The sequence below is a fragment of the Hippocampus guttulatus genome, chromosome 5, assembly GCF_054856545.1.
Source record: "Hippocampus guttulatus isolate MCC_2025c chromosome 5, RoL_Hgut_1.0, whole genome shotgun sequence".
NCBI classification, from domain to species: Eukaryota; Metazoa; Chordata; class Actinopteri; order Syngnathiformes; family Syngnathidae; genus Hippocampus; species Hippocampus guttulatus.
Genome location: NC_141265.1, coordinates 17,027,251 through 17,044,227, shown reverse-complemented (window position 1 = coordinate 17,044,227; position 16,977 = coordinate 17,027,251). Strand labels below are relative to the sequence as shown.

Sequence of the window (16,977 nt, the reverse complement as noted above, 5' to 3'; positions counted from 1 at the left end):
ATTTCGAGTCGACTTGACAAGCTGAACTGAGGCTCCATCTGTGTTACTGCAGTCTGCTTAAAGTGGCTCTAACAATATCAGGTCGAGTTCTGAAAAGTGTGGTTGGAAAAATAACAATCAATTCAATTCTAGCATTGTATTTCCGATTGTATTCTTTTTGACCTCGTCACGAAAGAAACAATAAAATGGGACAGTGATTTGATGGTCTGGTTATGATGTGTTCAGTAGGATCTGAATGTTATCGCAAGTCGTATCCAAATTGTAATCATACATGATGTAATACGAAACATTAACGGCTGGCAATAAAAAGAAAAAAAAAGCCTGCTCAGCCATAGACTTGTGACCATGAGCGAGTGCGTATTGTGCTGTTCATTTTCCCTACAAACGTGAGTCTTTTAATGCAATGAATGTGGAAATGACGTAATCAGGTCCACGATGAAATGGCGTAACCGCTCCACAAGGCTTTACACTTTGAAAGAATACGATTCTTATCAGTGCTCCTTTGTAGACCCTCCCCAGCTGTTAGTCTCTTGGCAAGACTAACAGCTGTGGATGGAACATTATGGTGTACGTTAACGTGAAACCCCGAACAGATCGGGGTGATGATGAAGCTTGACGAAATGTGGAGTGAGTCACAAATTTAATTGAGGCTCATTATCGAGGATAGGCTAAATTAAACTTAAGACAAAATGCATATCACACGCTTCACAGTAAAGGAATAGAGCTGTGTCATTTTTTTCCCCAAATCTTAACAGACATGTGTTTTGTTTGAGGTAAAATATTTAGAACGGGCGCGGGTTTTTTCAGAATAAGAAAAAAAACACGATCAGGAAAAACTGCACACAGAGCCACCACCAGTAATGACTGTCAACATTGTCATTCGTCACTTGTTCATGTGGTGCAGAAGGAAGCCATTTTTAAATAACGTAGTAGCTTGGCAATATTAAATGGATATTAAAAAAAATTCTAGGCACATAGTGAAGACCAAAATATGTCTGGTCTGAATAACAGTTACTGTGAAATGATGCCAACTGCGGAATTGCTTCCATCCGTTGCGCTGGCATATCAAGAGGGAGTTTGGAAGTAATCGGGTTGGAGAGGAGGAGGAAGCTGCTGTCTAATGCAAAGTGATGCCCGTGCCGTGTCACACTGTTTGTGTGCTTGCCACCATTCGCCACCGTGCGTTCTCCTCATGTTTTATCCCGTTACACTTTTGGCTGTGACATGTGCCTTGACCAACCAACCGGCTGACTTCATTTGTAATGTAGTGTCAAAACAACAAAGTACATTTTGAAAAACTGTACAGTGTCTTTCCATTGAGGATATCCAAATCAAATGATGCAAAAATCACTTTGGATATTTTCTGTGCCTGACTTTAATGTTTATTACGTTAAAAAAAAAGGGGGCGAGGGGTAGTCAGAGCAACAGCAATACTTTTGTCCTTGTTTTATGAGTGGGAAAATCCAGAGTGACATCATTCCCGATATAATGAGACAATTTACACAGTTGTGGGGCAAAATGTTTAAAACTCTGTTTGATTCTTTAAAACTCGGCACGAAAACAAAATCGAAAAATGCCATGAATACAAACTATACACCTGAGACTTTGGTCTTTCATCTGGTACACATTTTGTTTTCCTTTCATGTACAGTATGTCTAAGAAATATGTAAGAGTGTAAAAAAGTGTCACGTCTAGCTCTGGTCTCCTTCGTCGAACAAAATACTCCTGCTAAAACTGCTCTGTGCTCTTCAGATCAATGAAAGAGCTTTCTTAAAATCATTTTTACCATCGTTGTGATTTCCTTCATGTACATGTAAAATAAAAATAAAAAAATCTCCCATAAGACGCCACTGATTGCGTATCCTGTGTAAAAGATGTTGATTTCAATGTGGTCATGATGAGATCGTCTGTTTCTTGGCCATCCCTGTTTGGGCGCACAACTATTCATCATGACCTCCTCTGCGCTCCGGTTTGAGACGTTATTATGTCTTTAGCCACCGTGGGTTGAACTAATGAAGGAGCGCATGGAGGTTGTTTGTTTGCCTCCGCACTCATGCGCACAAAATCCATTTCTCACGTTTCTGGCTAATATGTCTCATCTGATTTGATTGATCAAATTACACATGTTCAACAAAATTGACAATTGGGAAATGAATGATTCCTTGATAGCGCGCAGTATCAGGTTTGCTTGTTTTTTTTGTTTTCGTATCGGTGCTTATTTTTCTTCTTAAATATTCTGCACACGGTCTTTCTTGTCTTTCAAATGATGCAAAACACAGTTAGTTCCTCCAACATGCAGGGACCAAATTCCGCCCCCACCCCCCACCCCCTCAGAATATTCAGCAGTGTTGTGAGTGTCTGACCATGGTTCATCTGAAATTAGGTGTTTGTCTCTTGGTGCCATTTTAAGTTTTCCACCTCTGATTTGCAACTGTACCTGTTTTGTCGGTCACTGCTTTTTTCTTTTTTTTTTCCTACTAATGCATTATGTACGGCGCTTCGTTTTAGTGCGGAGCTGTGTTTAAATGTGCTCTATAAATAACCTTTACTTACTCCATCTCACTCAAAGTCAGCTGGGCAAGGCTATGGTGTTAGTGTATGTATGGATGGCATTTTCCAGGCTGCCTGTTTCGATCAATCATGATTTTTTTTATTTATCCCCCCCAACAAGTCCTTGTCACTTTTAAGACGCGTTTATACCCTGTCTGTGGAGTTGATGGTCCATTGCATCATCTCTTTCATGGTACCCCGAGTTGAGTTAACAGACAACTCTGAACTTTACACTGTGACTTAGTGGAGAACATGCATGCCTAGCACGCACGCACACACGTTTGCCACAGGCTAAGAAGACTAAATGAGGCTTCACCACATCCAGTTAAAGCAGCGATGCTGTCAGCAATAGGCGATGCATGCATGTGCCGTATTTATAAGATAGGGAAAAGCGGCCTCCTCTCACCGCCCTCGCTGCATTAATCTGTTTAGTTTTCACTGGCAAAGCTACTTCTAATGGGGACACAAAGTTTGCCCACCAAATCTCTCACGCTAATGAGCAGTCGAGCGTTTGCTTGGCCCAAGTGTACAAATGTTGCTTCTTTGCCTCCTGCCAGTACAATTTCGGGTCACTTCTGCTTGTGTAACAAAGATTGGCAACAAATATAAAAAAATATATCTCTTTTCTCATTGGTGTACGAAGACTGAAGAGGAAGTCTAGCTCGAAGAAGCTTATCTCATCCACACATTTAGTTTACGGTTACAAAAGGTGCTTTGGATTATCCGACCACTACCCACGGCAACAATTCTACGTTCGATGCCAGACTTCATTTTTTTCCCCTTTGCTTACAATAGAAACAGCTCAACCGGCCTGAAAAAAAAATCAGCCTGAACATTCCACAGGCAATGTAATCTTCCTGAACTTGGATCGAGAATGACGGTACACACACTGAGCGATTGTTGTGATTGATATGGAGAGGTATTGATCAACAATATACGTTTAGTACATTCTTTGCTGATTAAGAATGACTGTGTTTGGAATGCGGCTCCATGTTCACCTTGTCTGAAGTTTTTGGGCTCTTTTGCCCTGCATACAAATACAAACATTGTTTGCAAAGACCAAATGTGCTGTCATTTTTTAATTGAGGAGAGGCTGAATAATGTCCAGCCTGTCAAATGTGTCTCAGCACTCTGAGCTGTTTGCTGAATTCCAATTCAGATATCTATTTTTTTTTTTAATCGGATGGAAATTGAGTGAAGAAAATGCAAAATAATGAATCTCGAATGTCACTCAAGAAGACAGAACACCCATATCTCATATTGCAACAATTCGAGATGCACCGATTCGACAACATTGATTCTTTAAGGTAATAACACTTTGTTAGCCGATTATAAATTACGCTCTGCAAAATGGATGAACTCCGCTCTCGCGGCAAAGGAGGCTGCCGCCGCGCGAGCTTCTTCTTCATTTCTCATCTACTTATGTGCTCGTTTTACAGCATCCTTTCTAGTCTTCTGACACGCATCATAGGGTTACGGAATATCGGAAGAATAAACAATTGGATGTTAAAATGTTAGTCGTGACAAGTTGTGACTCTAAAGAGTGTCATGTTTGAGTGGATTGTGCCATGTTTTGTTATGTGGCTTTTATGGACATTTTCATCACGATTGCGAGACATAAGAGCATTATGACATATCGGTTCTCAGTATCGGCTAGTACACAAATGGAAGTACTTAGACTGGAGGTGTTGTGTCACTGTCTAGAACGAATGAATAACCGATGAAGGTGGAGCCTAACTTAATGGATGTAGTGTTTTAAATGTTCTCTAAAGCTCTTTGTTACAGCTGCAGTGGTTGTGAAAGCTCTACACAAATGAAGCTATATTGTATCGTATCGCCTTTAGCGTAGTTCCACCTAATGGATGCATAACGCAACTGCAGCCACTATTGTAGCTTCTATTCTATGCGCCTTATAATGTGGTGCGCCCTATGTATAAAAGCAGCTTTAAAATAGGCCATTCCTTGAAGGTGCGCTTTATACTCCGAAGCGCCTTATAGTGCGGAAAATACGGTATGTCAGACGAGCACCACATATTGTACTGACACCTCATCATTGTACTGATTTCATGACCATCACATCTAACAGCCTATTTTACTCTTTTGTTTTCTCAGTCTGAAAAAGTGGTGTTTATATATAGGTGGTGTGTCTCTACTGATATTATCAATCCAGGACTTAGGATACCGGTATGGCTCAGATTGATAGGTTGATCCCAGGCATAAACAGGGGCCTGCTGTTTACATGTCTGTCAGGGCCCAAGGTCTTTTCCTTTTTGTTTTCACCGGCTGTGCTGAAGGAAGCTCCTCTAAAATTCACCTCACAGTCAAGGGGGAGAGAGGAAATCTCTCGAGCGGTGTTCAAAAGTCTTGCGAGGGAAAACAGCGGAAGTTGGCTTCGCATCGCTTTAAAATAGATATTTCAGATTACGTAGGCTGTTTGGAGGAATGAAAGTGCAGTGGGGGGTTCGAAGAGTCACCGCAGTGTTCGGTGTAAACCCGAAGGTGGGGCCTAACGTCTTGTATTATTAAAAGGTTTTCTTTTGAATCTACACTGGTCGGATTTAATGTGCATTTAGTCCTGTCAGCGTGCTGTGATCCGTACTATGTAGGCTAAGGCAATTGGTTTGATGTATGTGTCCTCAATGCGTACATTCAATCTAAGCAACGCTCACCTTTTGTCGCTCTTGTACTCTGAGAGTTTCTAAATTGGTCAACTTATTTCCATGTGACATCAGTTGGAACTTCTGTGTGCCCCCCCCCCAAAAAGAAAAAAACAAAACACATTTTTGGGGATAATGCTCGACTAAATCACACTGCAAATTCGATTCATTTTGTGATTCGAATTGTGCGCCGCGAAGAAAGGTACTTCTGCAGTGCGTGAGCGTGAGCACAGCACACACAGCTTTATGCTTTATTGCGTGAGCGAGGCATTTTAAAAGCTGTTGTTGAAAAGCACTTGCAATCTTTCGTTTTCTAAATGACTGAAAGTCACATCGGCGATCATTGTTGGCGAGCGAACCTTCAAATGTCAAGAAAAGAATGTTTCACCTCAAAGCTGTAAGCACTGTAAAATTTCGCTGCGTGTAACAAATAAGAAGCTCTTTGAAATGAAGTCCCAATCAACACGTCTGGCTCTTTGAAGTTGCATGAGATTTCTATACTGCTTAGTCGAGCTTGTGAACGTGCCCCTTGCTGTTCAATATCTGTGAATCATGAAAGCCACTCATTGCGCTCGCGCGTTTCTACTCAATAAGTTCTCTCCTTGTGTGGAAAAAAAATGAAAAGAGACATACAACAATTATATTCTTCTTAACTTGTCAGCATTTTTCAACTCTGGTTCTCTTGCAAACTTATTTCATGTCTCTTCCACTCTCTCTCCCTCTCTCTCTCTCTCTCTCTCGCTTGGCTTTTTCCAGGTGGACTTGCTGGTGCCGACCAAGATCACGGGTATCATCACCCAGGGAGCGAAAGACTTCGGCCATGTGCAGTTTGTCGGCTCGTACAAATTGGCGTACAGTAATGACGGAGAGCGGTGGAAAGTATACCAAGATGAGAAGCAAGGAAAGGACAAGGTATGGATCGCGTTCACCCCGTTACACCCAGCCACCATGTGCATGCTCATGGATGAAGGGCATTCTTATTTGATGCCATTCAAAATGGCTACATTCCAGAAAAGAAAAAAAAATACCACGAAAAAGCAGTCATATAAAACTGAACAAACAAGTGTGAAGCTGATTAAAATGTCAAATCTCCATTTTGGCCCTCTCCCGTGTCTCTTTTCCACGTCGACAGCTCCTCTTCCAGCCCTCGGACTGACCTAGCCCGGATTGCCTCTCCGCTTTAGGATCAGATAAGACTGTTGTGTCAACCAAGCTTGACCGGTTCTGATCAGAAAATCTTGTTTACGGCCCTTCAGCGGGGTACACATGTCCCCTCCAATCGGCCTCGACATCAGAGGCAGCGGGGGCTGCACTCGGCTTCTCTGTTGATAGGAAGAGAGCTGCAGCCGGAACTAAAAACCTTTTGTCTTTTCACATGCTGTCGGCAAGTGGGCCATTGTTTACTTTTCTCAGTCTCCGTGTTACTGACAGATAAGCACTGCCTCTTGTGATTTTATTTGTGACTGGGTAAGACCACAGCAATGGAAAATCCACAGCCCTTTTGAAGACCTTACCACATTGAGCCAGTTTACATTTCATGACGGTTGCAAAGGTGCGGAGCTTCTCTGGTGTATTTTAAGAGGGGCAATTCTGGAAAAACTTCAAATAAAATTATAGTTAAAAAATAAATAAATAAAAAATAAAGTTGAACATTTAGGGGTTTTTTTATAAGCAGACATCCATCTACATACACACGCAAGGCCACTACCTAATTGCTCTTTTTCTTATTTTTTTCTTTTTTCACTTCAGCTGAGCGGTGATATCCGAAGCTTGCTTATAACTCAAATTATAGCTGGCAGTTAACACAAACCAAAGTAGTATTAGTAATATACATATTACAAGCATTGGTATTTAAAAAAAAAAAAAGCGAAAAGTGAAAACTCTGCCGTGATTTTGTTGCCATTACGGATGATTGTCAAAAAACTTTGCCAATTCGTAGTCTCGGCTCAGCTTCGTGTGGGAGACTCCCTTTCGAAAGTAAGAGGAAAACAATTTCAGGCTTCACAGACAACGAGATTTGCTTCCGTTTACCACGCACGTTTTCAGATCATGCGCGCCGTGCCTCCGGAAGTACAACAACGTACGAGTCGATCAGTCACGTTGCTAAGCAACGGAGGGGCATCTCACGCTGTACATTTTGCTTATAAGCCAGGACGCAGCGGCAATTCGCTTCCCACGGTTCGTTCTAACGAGAGCCATTTCACTCCTTTGTGGGAAAAATCCAGTCGTTATAATCAAGTTGTCATCATTAAGGAAGCAAAATCCGCAAATGGAAAATGAATTATGTGAATTCGGGACTTTGAAATGTAACAGGGGTGGAAACGTTGTCAACGGGGTCCGTTGAAATGACGTTCGACGGTTCAAAGCTCTTTCTTTCAGTGTATAATGCACCTCCCCTTGAGTTGTTGTGGCAATATACTTCAGGGCAAAACAAGGACAGCCAGTCAGCCGGAGTGTGTGCGCTATTAGAGGAGAGGCTTGTTTAGCAGGGCTGCGGAGAATGTCAATCAGTTTGTCCTGAGAGTGAGCCAGGGGACCTTTCACAAGCATGATTCTTCAAGGTGCCCCCCCCCCCCCACCCACCGCCCCCACCCTCAAACCTCAGACAGCTCAAGTTGCCATTAATGCCAGAGGACACATTTGACTGTCGAGCTCCTGTGGCTCCTCCTTTCACACCACAATAGTGGACTTGACAGGGATGTATAGTGCGTGTGTGTGAGTGTGTGTTTGTGTGTGCCTGGCTGGTCAGTTTGGGCACAGTGTACGATGCTTCTAAGTATTCTTCTCAGCTGCTGCCTTCAGCTCTTGTGTAGCAGCAGCTAAAGGCGGTTAGATGGAGATTTAGAGAGGAGCCTCTGTCAGAATACAGATATCGGCAGTCAGCGGCTCACCGGCACTCATATCAGGATCCCCTCGCAGAGTCCATAGGACACCGTCGTTGTTGCCTTTTCTTCGCAAGAGACGCGTCGCATCGTGACGTCGTCCTTCACGATACACTGTATGGGCAGGTTATTCATTGATGTGTTCATCAGTGGGGCTTCGTCCCGAATCCTAATTCTGACCAAGACATTTCTGATGTTGTGCTTCCAACTTTGTGGGAAAGTTTAGGGCATAGGTGTCAAAGTCAGGTCCTGGAGGGCCGCTGCCCTGCATGTTTTCCAAGTCTCCCTGTTGCAACACACCTGATTCAAATGATCAGATGATCAGCAAGCTCTGCGCAAGCCTGACATTGAACCTGTTCATTTGAATCAGGTGTGTTGCAACAGGGAGACCTGGCCCTCCAGGACCTGAGTTCGACACCTATGGGTTAGGGGATGGTCCTGTTTTGTTCCAGCGCACCATAAAAGAGAGACGTTAATGACAGCATCAATGTTTTGCTTCCTGACAGGTTCTCATTCACAGTCAAGTCCAAAAGTGATCCAACAATGGGCCAAATTCAGTCGAAGGGAATTGGTATTTGGTGAATTGGCACATGATCAGGACAATGCACTTTAAAAAGTTATGTTCAGGCTGAAATTACAAATATTTACAATTACCTATTTTTATAGTTAAAAATAAAACATTTTCCCATTACTAGCAGACAATCTTGAGCGCCATTCTAAAGGATCAATTTAGAACACTGGATATGTGTCCTTAGAAAGGGTGTGATTAATTTTGGATCTTTGAGTTATTGTCAAAATATAAGCTAAATCAAAAGATCTTTATCTTTCTTGGGTTGTAGTTCAAGGCGACAAGATTTTCTGAAAATGGCAGTTTGTCAAAAAGATAAGTCCACTTGATGGCCAGTTCAACCTGAGTACGACACACTGAACATTTTAAAAATCATATGACGGGTTCCGAACAAATTGGGTATTTTGAGTTGCAAAAAAATAAATAAATGAAAGGCTTTTTTTTGTGCAACATCAAAAAATATCTTCAAATTATAGCAAAACAGGCTAACTTCATTCTTTTATCAACATATCTCCAGTGGACCATTTTGTTTGGCCTGCTACTATGGGAAACCCCTTGCCTTTTTGTTATGTTTTTTTTAACACCATCGCTTGTTAGGATCAATCAAGACCGAGTTATTGATTTATGCGTCACACTGTTTCCACTCGGGTGTCATGAGGTTAATTAGCCATTAGCTCCTTGATTCGCAAAGAGGTGACAAAATACAGTTGCTGTGAAAACAACTGCACATGAACTTGCTCATTCCACCGCTTGGACACCGGGGGGACTCTGGATCAGTCATCAATAATTAAAATCAGTTTTGGGAGAGAACTTGTACACTGTGCCCATGCAATGTGCCCCCTTAGTGATGTTTCGGTAAGAAAACTGCCGGGTTTGCAATGTCTCTCTCTCAAGGATACTAAGCGCAAATAAATGTGGGTGACTCGGACTCTTAACCCAACCAGCAGGTTTAAATAACAGACACGTTAAAATTTCCCAAGACACACAAGGCCTCTGCTGGCAATGTGAAGCTACCAATTTACCAGACAACACAATCAATAGTTTTGCAGTTCCAGAAGCAGTTTTGAGTAAGAATTTGGAGTTGCATTATTGTGTCTATTTTTAAATCATCCATCCACTCCTGATTACTCGAGATTGCGGCTCCCCGGAGAAGAGATTGCAAATTGGTTTGCAATTAAGGATTAAATTCGGCATATCCCTCCGGCTGATTAAAGTTACCGACCGGGCGAATATGCAACTTCATTGGGAACATTTCATCGTACACGTTAAGCTGCAAATTCTGCCTAATAGTAATAAAGTATTAGTCACGACCAAGAGTAAACCCTTCAGAGGTCTGTATACCAAACGCTCCAAGGCAGGATAGGATTGCCCAACCCTCCCTTTAACATGAGAGCGTTGAATCTGAGTTTCTGAGGAGATGGAAGTGTGCTCGTAAAATTGTGTCGGACGTAACTGGAAACCCTTTTCACTGGAGGAGCAACATGTTGAAACGGAATGTGTAGGAAAAGTGTCAATCGTTTTTTGTTTTTGTTTTAAAGAATATCAAACATATGGCAAAGCCAATGAAAGACTGCAACTGTCACATGATCAAAACACAAAGACGTAGACACACCCAATGTGGTAGCAGTGTTGCCACTATATGACGTCATTACCCAATTTGCATCATTGAACGCTTTAATGACACTCATTTCTTGACAACAGCAGTTCTCTTTATCAATTTGAGCTGCAAAACGTTGATTTGACGGTAATTGAATTCTTCTCTTTGCGCGTGTCAAGAAAAGTTTTGTCGAGCCATTGGCAAAAAGAATCTTGGTGTATACAAGTAAAAAATAATAATAATAATAAATTGAATCCCAACACAATGAGTCATTGTTATTACTTTAGAAATGCACACACATGTGACATAAAAGATGCTTGAAAAGCGACATACTGTCTCCTAAAATCGAGGCAAAGCTTTTAAGGCTTATTTTAGGAGAATGAGGAACTGTGTGTAAAAAACAACACCACAGAAGCATCTTATTCTCAACCAAAGTCATTTGGTCAAAACCATCTGCTTAAATAAAACTACCACGATATGTGTCTTCTAAAACGCCCCCCCCCCCGTCCAAAATATTTCCATTTTGCACAACAGTGAGTCTCATTACATTCTAATTCCACAGGCCTAATCATGTGTTTTTAATTGGACTGATCATATCCTTCAATGAAGCTGCCCCCTCCCTGGTAGATTCATTTCCTCTTAATAAACTTCACTCTACTATCAATTAAGCACTTACGAATGCAATGCTGCATTCTGCATGTTTGTAGCCATGACTTGGGCCCCGCGCTGTTGTTTAAAGGTTTATTGCAAGCAAAGCGATTCATAAATTAATTATCAGAATTCATTTAGCCTCCATTTGTTGCCTGGGTAGTTCAGCGGCTGCACTGCTGTGTACATGTGACGACAATTCCTATCAGCATGCGCCACAAAGTGTTACTTTGATTATATTTTACAGTCCCAAGCCGACAATCGCGGGACAGAGCTTCTGAAATATTTTTGGCGGGCACTAAAGTGTTTATTTCATTTCTGCGGATATCCAAAAAAACCCCAACTAAATAATGAATGAAAAGACCGCCTCACATTTAGATGTGTTAAACAACTCGGTACAGAGCACTTTCCGTTTGAAGCCACCCGCTTTTCAAGTGAGCAAAAGTATTGGAGCAGACATTCTGAAATGAACTTAAAGTGAATACCATTTTATATTTGGCAGTGTAAGCCTTACTGCATGAAGCCTGCAACCAGCTGACTTCACCAGGCAGTCGATTATCTTCATTTAAAATGCTTTTCCAGGCCTTTACCGCAGCCTCGTTCAGTTCTTGTTTGTTTCTGGGGCGGTTTCCCTCTTCAGTCTCCTCTTGAGGAGTTAAATGCAAGTGGTTGATTTTGCCAGCCGAAAAACATCCACTCTTCCCTCCGGTGAAGTCCTTTGTTGTGTTGGCAGTGTGTTTTGTGTCATGTCCCGATTAGTTTGAATACATTTTTCTGTAAATTGCCAGACAAAAAAGTTTTGTAGACTCCGAATTCTTTCTGCTGCTTACATCATTAGTTACGTCATCAATAAATACGAGTGAGCCTGTTGCAGAAACAGTCACGATATTACCTCCATCGTTTTGGACTACACTGAATTTAAAAAAAAAAAAAAAGTACAGAGATGACTTTGGAACTCTGGAAAGTTTTATGGACCGATGAGACCAAATTTTACCGATACCAAAGCGATGGAAAGGCCTAAATATGGATAAAGGAAGGATCTGCTGAGGATGCCAAAAGAACAAAAGTTCCGTGTGTTTCTGTGCTTGCAGGTCTTTCAGGGGAACTTTGACAACGAGACCCACAGAAAGAACGTGATCGATCCACCTTTTTACGCTCGGCTCATCCGGATCCTTCCGTGGTCGTGGTACGGAAGGATCACTTTGCGCGCAGAGGTACTCGGCTGCACTGTGGAAGAGTGACGTCCTTCCCTGCTTGGTTTCAACATCGTTCCCGTCTTAGCGGTATACTGGCGTATGTCACCCAATGGTGGAAAAACAAACTCTGCAACCTGTAAAAAAAAAAGAAAAATAAAGATTTCCAGTAGTTTGTTTTATTTCAAGAATTTTGGGAAGAGTCACCATTTTTGATCTATCATTTGTACAATAATTTAATGCTCTGTTAGTTTCCTATGTCACTTGAGTTTTCTTTACAGCGTGATCCTTGCCTTTTTATTGTTCTTGAGAACTGTAATATACATTTGTGGGTTCAGGGTTGGGGGTGGGGGTGGGGGGGGCTGTGTGGGGCTGGGGGTCTCACTGTGGATTTGCCATACAAACTATTGTACAGAGTCACTTTTTAAAACAAAGTACGCTTGGGCCATGTTGCATTCGCACCCTCGCACACGCAGACAACCACACGTGCACACACGAACACACGTACACACACACACACAAACGCATCGAATTGTCAAATATTTTTTTTACTTTAACTTTGCCAGGCCATGCTTTCACCTTAATGGGCACTTGCGTTACTGCATCAAACAAAACCGTATTTAATGCTCTTGTATTATATGTAAAAGACGAGGAAATTGCATGGTGCGTGAAGGAAAAGAACGCTTAATACGAAAAATCAGTCAAAACCTCCGGCCGTGAAGGTAATGGCTTCAATTTAGGGAACTGTTTTCCCATAAGCTTTCAAATTGTTCTGAAACAGGGGAGCTTTGTGAAGTCGGCAAATGCTCTTGGCGATTCATTCAGTTGTGTTGCCGCGCTGACGCGGATGTTGACGTGCTCGTTTGTATTCATTTTTGCTCATTACTATTATGTCATTGATTTGTGTTGAGTGTTTGTGCGTTTTTGTATTTATTCCAAATTTGTTTTTCCTCCACATTTTATAAATCTGTGTTCAGTGTTGTCTATGGTAAGCTGAATTTATTAAAAAGCTCAGGATATACTGTATGCCCCATCAAGCCCACAACTGCATACACTATCTGTGATTTATTATTTAACCACAATGGTTAGTCAGTAAGCGTAAGTCAATAAGTGAACCGTTTACTTTGATTATGTTTAAATCGACAAATGTCTCTTGTTTTTGGAAGGAGAGCCCCTTGATGAATCATGCAGCGACGTAAGCAATGTTTGTCACGCACTTGCAATAACCACGGTAACAGTTGACCAAACACGCTCCGAACTGCATCAGGATTGTTTCTCCAATTCAATGGGATGGTTCCTATTAAGTGCAAATGCATTTACAATCATAAAGTGAGATGTTTTGTGGTTCTTCTTGACACATTTGTCACGATATTAGAACGCGTGGAACAATGTGGACTGGTTAACACATCTGACTCACAGTGCGGAGGTGCAGGGTTGGATTCCAGGCCCCCGGCCTTCCTGTGTGGAGTTTGCATGCTCTCCCCGATTTTGCATGGGTTTTCTCCGGGTACTCCGGTTTCCTCCCATATTCCAAAGACATGCATGGTAGGTTAATTGAACACTCCAAATTGTCCCTTGGTGTGAGTGGGAGCCCGGATGGTTGTTCGTCTCTGTGTGCCCTGCGACAGTTGAGGGGGTCCCCCGCCTACCGCCCGAAGACAGTTGGGATAGGCTCCGGCATGCCCGTGAGGATAAGCGGATTAGAAAATGGATGGATGGATAGAACCCACACAAGTACCAGCTAAAAAAAAAAACATGCTGCATTGAACGCATCGGTGGGAGCAAGCTACGCTAACAAACAACATCAATGGAGGAGAATTGAGTTCTGTTTTCTTTGTGGCGTGTAGCTGTTGGTCATGTGTTATTATTTTTGCTATTTCTAGCCATAAATTCTCAATATGTCAATGATGAGCCATCAACAAATAACTAAAAGTGGTTTACTTTAGACAGATATGCAGTATGATAGACGCTTGGCCTGCTTGGAGCCCCCACCAATGAGGTACAAAATAGTGCCCAGTGCTACCAGTTTATACCAATGGAAAAGCTTGTCGAGCGCTGATGGCGAGTAGGTAGTCTGCTGTGGAATCACATTCTGAATATTCTAGCTGGCTTGTATGGTTACAAAGAGGTGGCAAGTGTGCCCGACTAATTGGATGTTCTTTATAACGGTCTCCAATTACCAATGCTGTTCTCTCCTTGATCCAAACTTCTTAGCTTTAGAGGAAAGTCGAAGGGAAATGGCTCTCTTGTGTCAAATTACTGATGAACTTTAAGGAATTTATCTAGTTATTTCATACTGTACAAATGCAACACATCCAGTCTTAGATTGCAGTAGAGCCTGAAATGGAAAATGTATTAAGAGCAACCATTTCATTTAATGCTCCAAGCTCACCGAATGGCAGCGGTTGTTTCATTCATTTGGTATTCAAATTTAGGGAAGCTCAACATCAAGGAAGTCTTTGTCCAAGTGAGAAAAAGCACAGCAAAAAAAAAAGAAAAAAATCTACACAGACAACTTTAGCTGTGCGAACTGTTGTAAAAACGATGTTGTAAATTACTCATTTATGAAATATCGCGTAACGACTGGCATTCTTCACGTTCGTTGGATGCAAGGCAAGCATAGACAAACATCTTTATTTTTTTGCGCTGAAAAAAAGTTGTTTACTGCCGAATCCCTTCATTCGGCATCTGGTCCTTGTTGCCCGTGAGCACAAGAGTGGGCAGATTTGCATGATGAGTTTGAACTGTATAGTATAAAGATGTTCACCGGTACATTAAGTTGTTGTATTCCACGCAGGTTATACTTTGTACTCGCCATTGATTGTCTTGTGTGTTGTACAAGTGCATCTCAAGAGGGAGTAGAAAATGAAGAGAAGCTCATCTTGTCTTTGTATGTCGACATCATATTACCTGCTTAACCCCAGTGTCCAACGAGAAAATGTAATTAAAAAAAAAGCTGGTTAGGTTCAAGCCAGCTGGTGTGACACCAGATGTTGTGTACAGTTAAAAAAAATATGCTACAACTCCAAAACTCAGTTCAGTTTGACAAATAAAACCATATCTGTGAAAGTATTGTGGTTGTGTTTTTTTTCTCTTTTTTTTCAAATCAGCCTCAACACTGAATGCTCTGTTTTCGTCCACCGTGTAAATCCTGTGCTGCGTGCGGCATGACTGGCCAGAGGTGGGTCGGAATTGATCATTGGTAACCACACAAACAAGCACTGGTTGGCGGATCTGAGAGCGGGACGGATGCACCGATGTGGGAGTGGTCGCAGCCGACTTCAATCACTGCAATCTTGTTCCGTTTAAATGTGGTGCCAAGAGCGCACAGTCCTGTATGTCTAGTGTTGTGGGTGAGACAAAATTAAACAATGGGCCAAATGTGCCCCCCCCAAAAAAAAATAATAACATCATGATCTCAATGCTGGGTCGAACCATATTCACTACATGTTGCTCGCGGTGATACTGAGCTTTTATCGATGGCTCTCCTCTCTAGGCCACCGCTTTACGCAGAGCAACAATTGGCAGATTCGCACCTCAAGCAGACAGCAGATGTTCCACATCAAAAGACTGCGACTGCGAGGAGTTCGAGCAAGGGACTCAACACTATTTTAAAATGCACTGCAGAGGAAGTGGCAGGCTGCTGTGCACGAGTGGAAACAATACAGTGCAAAGTATACGATAAAGTATGTATCATCCAATCACATTGTAGTCCGTATTTACTGCCGTGTCAATCTACTCTGCCCGGGCCCTTCAGAAATCAGAAGCAATGAGATGTTTTGCTCTGACTGCCCCTATGAAAAAGTTGTATATATGAAGTATACGATTTCAAGTGTAGTATTTCAAATAAAGCTTCAATAATCATGAGGAATCAAGTTGTTCTCTCCGTTCTCAAATGCTGTGGGCATGTCTGCTGACTATGCTGAAATCACATCCCACTCAACTGTCAAAAGTCAATCAACTAAAGTCCCACTAACCGCTCATGCACCCAAAGGTGCCGAACTACTTCTGTCGTGGGTGAGGAGCAACTCATACCAGACTCCAAAGTGTGTCACACACTCCCAAAACAAAATCAGGAAAACTGAAATTGCACTAATTTTCAAACATGTAGAATGTATGTAGAACCAAAGCTCTAAATTCACTGTACAGTGTCGCCACATATTTCATCAACTGCTATGGGAACGGCGGCAATAATGAAAACAGTAATTTGGAACGGGACGCATCTACAAATGCTCCTTAATGCTTCTCAAATCTTGTCTGGGATTTAAGCAGAGCACATCCAGTAATGCTCAAAACGTGAGCACGTTTTAAAAATCTGCGCTGACAACATTCATCTTCCCCAAACAGTCGAAATCTGGAACATCACAATGCCACCCAGCATTAGCGCTAAATTTAGTGTCACTTATCATATGGACTAAATTTGTCTTCACGGCGCTTTGTCACAATCAGTATTGAGGGCAAGCAAGTTTTTGTGTGATATTGCTGCTTATCTTGTTTGTGTCGTCTACGGGGAGGTTTTTTTTTTGGCAGAACTGGGCCAATCTCGTGCCTTCTGCTTACCTAATGAAAACACAGCAAATGTTATTTTGGGTTTACTTGTCAGACATATAGCGCAGTCAAATGGGACAAAAATTACCATGGAAGTCGCAAGAGACGGTTAAAGTCCCACTTTATCCATTACCGGGGTGATCTTGACTGTCGCAGTACAAATGGGTTCTTCAGCAGAATGCCAATGCGGTGATAAAATAGAGCACAATTGAAGTGCACAGATTAAGAAAACCCTTGTTCGGGGAAGGAACTATCAAGGGCATCTTGGGCGGTTTTATGCATTATTTCAAGTAACCTTCGCTGCACACCACGTCCGTACTCTGCAAGGTAATTT

At 42.1% G+C, this 16,977-nt stretch overlaps 1 protein-coding gene across 3 annotated transcripts in view; it reads left to right on the top strand.

The window, feature by feature from the left end:
* Positions 1-15,167, top strand: part of edil3a (EGF like and discoidin domains 3a) — a 77,746-nt gene extending 62,579 nt beyond the window's left edge. For all 3 annotated transcript variants that reach the window (XM_086112014.1, XM_086112013.1, XM_086112015.1), the window contains 2 exons: positions 5,964-6,119; positions 11,994-15,167. In XM_086112014.1, coding sequence (XP_085968140.1) covers positions 5,964-6,119; positions 11,994-12,143 — 306 coding nt within the window. In that variant the 3' untranslated portion in view covers positions 12,144-15,167. The remainder of the gene's footprint in view (positions 1-5,963; positions 6,120-11,993) is intronic.
* The last annotated feature ends 1,810 nt before the right edge of the window (positions 15,168-16,977 follow it).